Below are 12,012 nucleotides of genomic sequence, written 5' to 3' on the forward strand. Positions count from 1 at the left end.
ACCTTTTCCCCCGAATGTTCAAACTTGGAAGTGAAAACACACTGGCTTGAACTAAGTTTACATTACCTTTTTTTTGCTCGACTGGTTCATATAAGAATAGAAGCCGGTCAAAATTAAACCAAACTCCTCAAGACGGAGACTAGCAGATCAATCTATGCAAGTATTTCAGTGCAGCTATGAAATTAGTGGCAACTGTAGAAGGTTTCCCTTTGAGAACTATGAAAAAACCAGAACCATCAGTCAGTGAGCGATAATATTCGACGTCATTGAACTGCCCAGTAGCGTCAACTCATGGAAATTAGGGGAGGGGGTAAAAACGTATAATTTTATATATTTTCTATTAAACCAATATATTTCGATCGAACTATCTGTCTTACTCCTTATAAATTGTCATTTACAAGTCTCTAGAAAATTCACAGGTCATTTACAAGTCTCTAGAAAATTCACAGGTCATTTTCAAGTCTCTAGAAAACCGCGCTAATTTATTGCTGATAAAAACAACAATTTATAACGCTGTCAATTACAAAAACCAACAACAAAAATAAATTAAAGGAAAGAAAAACTTTAAAATACAAAATCACATAAAATCTTTGAGAAAATATTTTTCTTCGAATAAAAAAAGTGATACAGTTAATAATATCAAAGCACCTAATATTTCTACTGATCCATTTCGCCGTAAGTATATATATATGCAATGATAAGACAAGGAAAAAAGATATTACATTTCACAAAAAAAGAAGAGATGTATGTGGGATTAGTCCATGTTATGTAAATTTAAAATTTCGGCCAAGAAAACATTCCTCTTTCTTTTAAAGAACCAGCTTACCGTTCATACACAAGAAGAAAACAGATCATCTGTCGACCATTTAATTTAAGGGCATTTACTAGTTCCAAAAGGATCTGAACTTGAAAAGGACAAAAAAGCCTAAAAAGTGTCATTTATGCCAAAAGTTCTGTTTTGAGTAGAAAGTATTAAAAACAGCACTTGTGTACTACGCGTGGAAAGTAGTACAGGGGAAGAGTGTAACCCCCCCCCCCACCACCACCAAAAAAAAAGAATCGTGATCACGGCCCTGATCAGCATCTTAATTTACTATTGTGGAAGTACCGAGGACGGTGAAAATGAAAAACCCAGTGAAAACCCATAAGTTAGGTGGAAAACTTATATAACTATATGTATGCTAAAAAATAGGAAAAATTGAAATGGGGGAATTCAGTTTGAATGAAAAGACCTCCATATGCGGTTTTTGGAAGTGGCAGACGCTAAAATGAAGAAAAAGAGAAGCGGGTAACCACCAAATAGCTTAAGAAGACGTAATTGTTTTTGAACAAATATGTATTCTAAATATTGAACTAAATATATGGACGCTAATTTGTACAGACGAGAAGTTAATTTAACTAATTAGTCCAATTAGTAACTAAAGATAATAGTAATAACTAAAAGCTAGGGAATTTGTCAAACTGAACTTATTGGTTTTACTTATTTATTTTGACGAAAAAGCCTTTAAAAACTTTATAATTATGAAAATACGAAGAATTAAATCCTAGAAACATATGGTGTTCAAACACAAACGGATCTAAAATGAATCCAGGGGGGATGAAGTGTTTTTAATTTACGTCCTTGGTACTTGAAGTAGAATTGATAATTTTCAAATCTGTGGGGAATTTCGACTTCTTAAGACGTAAAACCAAAGAGTTTGGGCAACTTATAAAGAGTGAAACTGACGCTAGTGCCGGCAAAGAACTATCAAGACCATCTTGCGTTTGGCAACACTTCCGCATTTTTTCAAACTTTGTAATCATTTTTCTGTCAGGAACTGACTAGACACACTGAAATATTACTTATTAGGGAGGTTTCTGAAACCAAATTTACAGAATGCTCATAATGTTTAAACGTTATATAAAATAGCGTACAGAAACTGAGGCTTCTGAATTTATTTTGCGCTCATCTCTCGTTTACTCTAAATAAGGCAGCAACTTTAAAAGCTAATAAAGAAGTTCTATTTTACTGATTGTTATTTTGTTTCCTATATTATTATTTTGTTCTTCATAAATACCCGAATAAATTCAGATTAGATCCAATCGACTTGGGGTAAATAGTTAGGAAGTTATAATCCATCAGTGACCAAGTTTCGTAACTTAACCTAGTTTTCGGTGAAGCTGTACATGATAGGTCTTTCTTGTTATGTTTGTTCATTAGTTTCAGAGCTAAGATCAGGGTTGCCACCTTCAGTGATTTATCACTATTTCTAGTGATTTTTCATATTGCCTAAACAAAAAAATGACTAAATTTTGCACATAAATCATTAGATTATTGAAGAAAATCACTAAGTCAACCAGAAAATCACTAAATCTAATGATTTTTTATCATCGGGTGGCAACCCTGGCTAAGATACAGGGAAGAATTTGGAATCTTTGATCAAATTATTTGAGAAAGACTTTGCACTTGTGTTAGGTTTAGACTGAAAGAGCAAAATTATCTACGAACAAATTTTCCAGATAGGGTTTACAATGTTTAGCTAAACAGAATGTTGAACTTCATCAACTTAAAATGTGGTTTAAGCCCCACCTTGAAATAATAACCATGATCATTCAAATTATGTTCCATTGCACGCTTAAATCCTGAATGTGTAGTCAAAACTTGCAAGTCTTACTAATCTATTAAATAACTTTATTTAATTGACTTAACAGCTTTATTTGGAAATAAAATTATTTTTAGAATCGTGAAATTCTTGCAGTTTCATAAATTACATAAGAACGCTGAGCTTCTTTGAGCGTATTAATTTAGAGCTGAGCAATATATGGTGAGCACACAGAAGAGCACACAGAACATCAGAGCCTAAAAATCTAGACGCAAGATTTTTACCTTATTTTACATCACTACCATCATTTAAGGTTATTGTAAAAAAATAAGGTGAGCGCAATAGCGTATACGGTATTCCAGAAACCTCTCTATTATTAAACTGAAAAAGTGCTGTCAAACGCTAGATGGTGTTGATGTTTTTTTTTTATCGACACTAGCGCCAGTTTTAAGTCTTGTATATTACCCATGCTCCTTGACCAAAAACATCAAACAAAAAATCATTAAAACTTAGAGAAAGGAGTGACAAACAAAAATCAAAGAGTAGAACATAAGTGATGCAGTTACATTTCATAAGAAAAAAACAAACAATAAACACAAGAATCAAGAGCCCTTTTTCAATGTACGAAACAAAGAAAACAATTTTTTAGTAAAAAGTCCATTAAAACCGGGTAAACTTCACACAGAGGACCCCCTTTTTGTTCTACCTTTAACAGCCAACATTGAAAAAAAGTAACACAAAAAAGCAACGTAAAATGTAAAATCCAAAAAAGTTAAGCTTAGTATATCAGCCAAAATAAAGTATCTGCTTTTTCTGAGTTTTTGGACTACAAAACGTCGATTATTTTGTTATTTTTATAACAGGCGAGAAAAGGAAGAAGCGGAATTTCGTCAATAGGTTTTCTGATGTCCTTTTTCCTCTGCAAGTAGACATTCTGTTACTCTAATATTTCCCTGATAAGTCTGGATGCAGAAAACCAAAGAAATCTATTTTCACCCCCTCTAGATACAAGGTCAAATTTTAGAATATACAGCAATACAAAAAACTGACCTCACCAGTGCACTTGTCTCTTAAGATTATGAATAAATAACGCCCCACCCCCATATTTTGAAAATATCCTTTTTTTGTAACTTCGTTTAGAAAATTGAAAAGATCCTTTCCAACCTCCCTCGTTTAATTTTTTTTCATTAGTGCCACTAATGGGAGCCATTAAACGTTCCATCCTTACCTAAAAAGCCAATTTCATAATTTTCATCCTTAAAATACGTAACTCTGCTCAGTTAAGGATCTAAGACGTCGCAATTAAAAATAAAAAAAATGTTTTTATAAAAAGAATATTTATATTAAATTTTTGACATTTGGGCTAAGTAAAATATTTTCAAAATTCATACTTTTCGATAAATAAAGCTGAATTTAAAACAGTTCAACAAATTTGACGAATAAAAGAAAAAAAAAAGTCAGAGGTCAATTCTAATAATCAATCACATTTCTAATAATCCATGTTCAAATTATGTAAAATATCACGTAATTCGTCTATATGGTGATAAAACACGATATACCATTTTGATATATATATATATATAACAAATAATTTTTTTTACGATAATTAGTCTAGTCAAAGCGAAAAGATTCATACATGGAGTCATCAACTACTATTTCCACCGTTCCCAAGTTTTCCGGAGTTAACCCAAATTCTTCCATCTAAGAATTGTAGTCTCAACAATCTCCGAAAATTTAACTCTTGTAAAAGCACACAAGTTCAAACAAAATAAATAAATAGGCTCATGGTTCATTTTGATCTTATGTATTTGCTCTCAGGGATGTACCCAGGGTGAAGAAAAGGCTACCGGGTTTGAGCCCCTCAAAATATTCCTTCAGCTCCTAAATTAATGTTGAAAATGGAGATAAAAACCCTGACTTTTACAGATTTAGATATCTTGCTAATTTTTGTAAAGTTGATTTAAGGGAAATTTCGGGAAACCCAATTTTCTTTCTAAGAAATCTAGGAAATACTGGAGAATTCGTTAACAGTGGAAACACGGTTATTAATCTAAATTTAACAACTCCAACATCACTGGTTCTTATACTGCATTTAAATAGCAATAAAACTAAAAAAAAGAACATTTATCGATAAAATTCTAGTTTGTCGGGTTTTTGGTATCTTAGAAAGGAGCTGACTCGGGTGAATAAAACTCAGGGATGCGTTCAGAGCCTTAACGACGTCTTGGAAAGATATTTTGAAGAATCTACCTCCACTCCTACCCCCCTCCAGAAGGCACTGACCCTCAATGACCTATAAAAGTTTTTGTGTTATAAAAGTGAAGCCTTGCAGAATAAATCTTCTGCTGAAATGAGGCACAGGAGAAATTTTTTTTATCCTCATACTTATGCTCAATACCAAATTATAAGGTTTTAAGAACTTGAAGTGTCTCTAATTTTGTTTTTTTCTTAAATTAATCCAGTGCTATAAAGAAGTTAGACGTCAATTCATGGAAATGTAAGGGGGGGGCAAGTATATTTTTCAAATCAAGGAGAAGGTAATTTTGTTGTTTTAGACTTATTTTTTTAATTTAGAAACAAAAACCCTTGAAAGAATACTAAAACATCTAATTGTATTTTCAAAAAGTAAAGCCAATGAAAAAGAAATTGAAAACCAAAAAATAAAGGCACAATTTTTTTTGTCAAAATTCATATAGATACAATCTTGTATATCCTAGAAATAAGGAAAAGATTGAGATAGCTACTTTCCTATGGAATATTCTTGGCCCTGGATTAATTCCTCAAAATTTTATTCACCCAGCTTAATCACTTTCCAGGATAGCAAATGTCCCTAAAATAGAATTTTCTCATTTATTTGCCCCAAACGTAGCTAAGGCAGCACATTTTGTTACAGATTTATCTAAAAGGGGCAAGGGTAAAAAAAAATACTTTACAGTCCTTTGTCTCTCTCTTAACCAATCGATATTAGTAAAATAACCGGTACAATTCCTGATTGGTTATAAAAGCTAGTCGTGACATAAATCGTTTCATATGTTTAAAACATAAAACATGAATCGCATAATTAACCAAAAATCAAACACGGGTAACAGATGTCATTTCTAATAGGTTTAAAGCCTTTTTCTCATTGGCATCATAATTAGTGGCTAATTAGAATTCAAACATTAAGCTGATGCCGTTTATGATTGGCTAAAAACAAATAGGCTTAATTATCCACAAGTCAGATTCAAGTACATGCTGTGCCATCCATGATTGGTTAAAATGGCTAAGCTTTAACAACTGATGACAAATCATGACAATATTTCACGGAGCAGATCTGAAGGACGAAGTCCTTTTGTCCCCTAAAAGCCAATCAGCACTAAGGAAGTTCCCTACACGCCAATCAGCACTAAGCAACACCATTTCACTTGATTAAGCTAATTTACACCGAAATCTCATAATTCGTTTCACGTGAAGCTGATCTTGAGTACTGATTCATTTCATTGTTTTGCGACTCGTGCAGTATATGTTCAGGGGTTCGAGCACCTTGTCTCCTTGAATCTAAGTACCACTGTCCTCTTGGGAGGGATTGTTCATTTGGTCGAGTAATCCGCAAAGGGGGTCGGTATGATTTACTGTTTACAACTTCTACGGGAGATAATTGGTCCTTCCATGTGTATAATCCACGCTGAGGAGAGCCTGGAAAAGAGGGTAGATAAGCTGGATATTTTTTTTTATGGAGAAATACTAAGGACTCCATGGAAACTAGAGATCAGTACAAAACAGCATTTATCTTCAGAACCACCCACTCACAGAAAAATTTTGGGGGACAGGAGACAACCTTTGGAGGGTTGCCTCCCTCAGGCAACTGCGGAGTACCAACTGTTTTGATGTGTCAATTATTATCAAATTCCCATTTTCAAGAGTTTCAGTTACTATTGGGCAGAGTCCCTCCTTACTTACACTTGTTTACCACACACTGTTTTAACCAAACGTCAAACATAATAATACATTCTTAAGAATCAGTTACAACAGTACAGCGACTAAGTGACTATCCTCTGACAAAGGAGGATCGAAGTTCTAGTCGTTCTGTAGTAACAGCTGAACGTATGTCCAAATATTCAAGATCATTTTATTGCAGCCGTTTGCTCGTGAAACCGTTTCAAAGGAGATGAAACGGGTCCCTGTTTCTCGTTCCTTCTAGGCTAGATTTTTGGATCGTTGTCGAAATCAGCAATGAAACGGAATATGGAACAAGATATCTCTACAAAAAAAGTAAATCTTACATCATGTTTTTCCCAGCAGATCTTTCAATTTTGTTTTTGTCACCGCTGAATTGTCATGATCTATGTCATTTCTCTTTCTTTGAGATAAAAAAAACTTCCTTTTTGAGGAATAGTATAAGACACTAAAAATAATGTTACTTATTACAGGTTATTCGTTGCAACAAAACATCAATTTATTTCCTAATATGACGTCATTATATACTAACGTCATTATAACTAACATCATAATAAGATGGCCGACTTTTTGTAGATCGCTTAGCGACCATTGTTTTGGTGTTTATAATTTATGTTTTGTTCTTTTTTTTTGGAGCAGGGAAACAGTATAGAATAGTACTGTTATTTAGAATAGTATAGTACAGGGTCTCAAGTGGTTTTTTTGGGGGGAAGCGGGGTAATTGATTGACGAGGGATTTGCTTTGTAGTTTGGAGAAAGGCCGCACAAGCCATAAGGCTAATAGGCAAAAATTTCTTTTTCTTGTATTGTTCTTTGATTGTTAAATAAATTCTCTCTCTCACCATCAAAAATAGGTTTTAATTACTACGTCATTTACGGTGATAACCAACGGTTTCGACGTCATTCATCATCTCGTATTCAAAAATGTAGTTTTTCTCGTAAAAAATGATTTCATTTTAAATATTTTATTTTTTTTATTACAAAAGCAGCTCTCTATGAGGTTCCAGTGCTTGGCTAGCTGTGAAAAAAAAAAAAAACAGATTCTTTCGATGCAGAATATCGTGATTGCAGCCACTTTCCAGGTTTTTTCAAGCCTGTGTATTAGATTCTACCGCCTGACTTGTTAACCACTGTATCACAACTGTTTTGACTTCGTTATCGTCTTGAAGACGCTGACCACCCAGGTGTTTCTTCAAGTGCAGGAACAAAATGGTAGTCGCTGGGTGCCAGATCGCTGGGATTGATGAGATCTTTGGTCCGATTAGCCACATGTGGACAGGCATTGTCATGCAGCAAAATGATGCCCTTACTCAACTTGCCACGTCTTTCGTTCTGGATTACACGACGCAGATTGTTCAATGTTTCACAATAAGACACTACATTGATTGTCTCATTACGAGGCAGAAACTCCACTAGCAATACTCCTTTTTTGTCCCAAAAAACTGTGCACATGATTTTCCGGGCTGAAATTGTTTGCTTAAACTTTACATTTTGGGTGATGATAAATGTCACCATTCCATGGATTGTTATTTTTGATTCTGGTGTGACGTAGGTCAGTCATGTTTCACCACCAGTAACAATTTAGTCTAAAAAATCTTTCACTTTCATTGTGGTACCGCTCAAAGAAAGTCAATGCACTGCCTAAACGTCGGGTTTTGTGCAAATCCGTCAACATTTTTGGAACCCAACGTGTACACAATTTCCGGTAATTCAAGTTCTTAATCTCAATTCGATACAAAACACTACGAGAATATTGAGGCAACCAGTCGCACATTGATGAAATTGTAAAGCATCTGTTTTCTCTCACCTTTTCTTCCACTTTCTGCACCAAATCTTCATTAAAGACCAAAGGACGCCCATTCCGTTCTTCATCATGCACATTTGTGGGGCCATCTTTAAATGCTCTCACCCATTTCCTTACCACTCCATCACTCATAATGTTTTGTCCGTAAACTTCACAGATCTCACGATGGATATCGATCCGTTTTACACCTTTAGCACTAAGAAATCGTATAACAGCCCGTACTTAACAATCGGCGGGACTCACGATATCTTAAACACTCAGTAACGAGAGGAGGTATCTTAAACACTCAGTAAACAACGTATACAATGAAGAATCAGGCTGTAATGACGTCAGTGCGTAGACAAGAGATGTAGGTAACCAGCGTGCATGCACAGAACACCGACCGTAGCGCTGCGGTGGCGGAATCGCAAAACGGTACTTACTTAAAAAACATGCCTCAACGCATTTCAATCAACTCAATGATAATCTTCAAATCCGAGATTATTAATACACCATTTTAATCTAATTAGCTATCTTGCTGGTATGTTTTTTTTTTCAGTTATTTCATAGTTTCTAATGATCATAAGTGAATTTTCCCCTTGCCCCCAAGCATCACTACTACCTTAAAAACTACCGTCCTTCACGTCTATGATGTCGCCCTAGTCGAGTGGCTAGCACACTAGACTTGAAATCGAGGATAGTGGTTAGAATCCTGATGTTGCTGATTATTTGGTTTGAAACAGGGTCAGTGGCGTGACTGTAAGTTCAGTCAGAGTTGACCCAGGTCTAAATGGATACCTGAAGTAATCTGGGGAAGATAAACAGGAAAGGTATGGGAAAGCAGAGGATAACTGGCCCCAGTCCCCCTGTACTTCCTGGCTGAAGGGCCATGAAACTGAAATCAGCATCGCCGGTAGGTACTGTGAAGTTCAATACCATATTCTTGATACCATAAACTGAATACCATAAAACTGAAAAAAAAAGTTAAAATGGATACCGCGAGAAGAAAAAAACTCGAACTAGTACACTAAAATTAAAAAAAAAAATTACCTGCAAGCTCTCTAAGATTATCAACATGATGACTATCTGTATTTAGTAGATGACTCTGAGGGTCGTTACTCCTTAAAATTATTCTTTGTTGTCCATAAGGCTGTGAAGGATGGTTCTGTCGCAACTGCTGAACGCCGTAATAGTTACCAGTGTTAACACCTCGCCCATCCATTACGTGATCTGCTGTCAATATAAATCAATGAATTAGTACTCTTCTACTGCAATGAATGCTTATAATTCAATGCACCATCGGCCCCCTATGAAATTGCCACTCTTTCATACCAACTTCCTCAAATCTTGAATCTCTATTGCCTCCCATGAAGTTTAGATTTCTTTTAAACCCTATCGAAGTTTGGCTTTCACCCTATTTAAGGATGCTCTGCCTCTTCTGGCCTCACAGTTCGGCCATTATTTTGGCTTCATTTGCATTGCCGAAAGACCCTATATGGGCAAAATATCATCCTTCATCTGAAGAACACACTAGACCTAGATTGGGAAATATGGCCCCTTTTTTTCTGACCAAGGCCCAAAGGCCGTATTTTTTTCGGAGGGGGGGGGATGGTATCCGCGTACAAATTATGTTTTCCATGTATGTTTGTTGCTTTGTCCCAACCGAGCAAAACTTAGGGAGGGAGTGACGTTCAACTTAGGGAGGGAGTGAACTTCCTCCCCTTCTCTGGACACAAATATCTTTTTTATATCAATCATCTGTTTGTCGATTATTAAATATTTATAGGTTGACAAAGATTTCATTTACACTTGCCGATACTTAAGATTATACTTATTGATGAAAATAAATTTAATCAGTTTAATCAATTTCGATCAATTTTTATTTTAAATTTTACAATTAAATCTCATAAATTATTCGGCGTTATTTAAAATTAAATTTTGTGATTTGAAATATTAATTTACTATTAAATTTATTACAATAAAATATGTTGATATTTAAAGACTGATTCGATTTCAATTTTCGAAGCTTGGAGTTGAGTTTTAATAGCATAGTAAGATAAAATTTTAAGAAAATAGTTTGCTTGCTTATTTGAAATAACCTTTTTAGCTTAGTTTTAAGTTTGCTAGGTTCCGACTTGGAATTTGTCTCATGCTATTTAAATTAATTGATAATAATAATTATATAACCTTAAAGGCACTTTACTTAGCAAAACCTTGTGATGTATACTGAGAGGACACATTCTCGATCACAAGAGGTGATCTGGTTTCATGTGCCATAGAAATTGGTGCCAGAACAGAGGCGTAATTCTTAGTCCTAGCCTGTTCCAGTGTGCACTTCCATCATGTGGCACACCTTCAACAGTTATCACTAATTTCATATTTCAAAATTATTTTCTTTCACCTTTATTATTTTCAGAACTCTTATTATTTCAGAACTTTAATTATTTTCAGAACTCCATTTCTGACTCCCAAAAACACGAAAGACACCAGTTAAAACAATAAAAAATACAAAAATAAATTATATAGGCTATTTTAGGCCGTATATTCACCTATATTTTGGAATATAGGTAGAGCATTCCAAAATCCCTTCTTTTCTTCATTCTTTTTATTTGTCATGCTTTCCCTTTCTTTGATAAACTTTACACGTGGGGAGGCTTTCCCGAGGAGTTATTTACCCCTACGGCAAGATTTTTCGGAAGAGAATTGTCTGCAGAGGAATTTTGCAAGGGTGGGGGGGAGGCGTCAGCCTAAAACTAGATAGACTTAAGATGGATCCAGGGGATAAAAAAGAAGTCTTATTGTGATGTCCATGGAACTTCAACCAATAGCTTTATGATCGATCTAAGACGATAACTGTATATATATATAAGACCCATTAAATTTATTATATATTGTTATTTGTCATAGATATTTTATATCTATGTTGAAGTATCGTCTTACTCGGAAGTTAATCTTTTAAACATAAATTCAAATGAGAATAAACTTTAAAAGTCATTTATATAACAAAGGTCTTTTTATATAACTTGTGTAGACTCTGCGTCGAACACTGCTTACTTAAAGTAAAGATCAGGTTTTTATCCGTCAATAGTTCAAATAATATTATTTTATTTTTATTATTATTTATTATTATCATATTTATTACATTCATTTTACATTATTATATATTATTTATTTATTATATACATTTCATAATTATTGTTTATAATACCAACTTAAATGTTCAACAAATGGCAAAACTTAGCGCAAATCTGATTCTAAAATATAAACAACGGTATTAAAAAAGGTACCCTTTCCGGTACTCGATATTTGTCAGTTAATTCGGTTTTCCAAAAAGCGGTTTTGTAAAGGGTATAAACATAAAACGCCTTAAAAAAACAATTTTAAAGGAATTTACATTTTTGTACACTTTAAATATTCAATAAAAAAGTATGTTTTTCCAAAAAAAAATTACCGAGATATCCTGGGGGTCCTTCAAAAGGCCCAGGATACAAAGACACCAATCCACGAAGATATAGGGGGGCAAAAGGTATTTTTGCAAAATTCAGGAGGGCAGAGTAATTTTGTTGTCTTTCACTTTTATTTCAATGAAAAAACAAACAAGCAATTTTCCGAATCTAGAGTGTCAGGAGAAAAATACGAAGAGGGGGGTAATTGCTCCCCTCCTACCCAATGGGTGCCCGTTCCAGGAGGGGGAACTGACAGGTCCCAACG

The 12,012-nt window shown here is 34.4% G+C and overlaps 1 protein-coding gene across 3 annotated transcripts in view; it reads right to left on the reverse strand.

Moving 5' to 3' along the window:
- Window positions 1–469: 469 nt before the first annotated feature.
- Window positions 470–12,012, reverse strand: part of Zdhhc8 (zinc finger DHHC-type containing 8) — an 89,809-nt gene continuing 78,266 nt past the window's right edge. For 2 of the 3 annotated variants that reach the window (XM_089086665.1, XM_089086663.1), the window contains exons 10-11: window positions 9,352–9,534; window positions 470–6,257 (exon numbers count right to left, since the gene is read on the reverse strand). In XM_089086665.1, coding sequence (XP_088942791.1) covers window positions 6,001–6,257; window positions 9,352–9,534 — 440 coding nt within the window. In that variant the 3' untranslated portion in view covers window positions 470–6,000. The remainder of the gene's footprint in view (window positions 6,258–9,351; window positions 9,535–12,012) is intronic. The other variant, XM_089086664.1, reaches the window with a different exon arrangement.

Source organism: Artemia sp. Qi Xiang Cuo, chromosome 3, assembly GCF_049724085.1.
Source record: "Artemia sp. Qi Xiang Cuo chromosome 3, ASM4972408v1, whole genome shotgun sequence".
Classification (NCBI taxonomy): Eukaryota; Metazoa; Arthropoda; class Branchiopoda; order Anostraca; family Artemiidae; genus Artemia; species Artemia sp. Qi Xiang Cuo.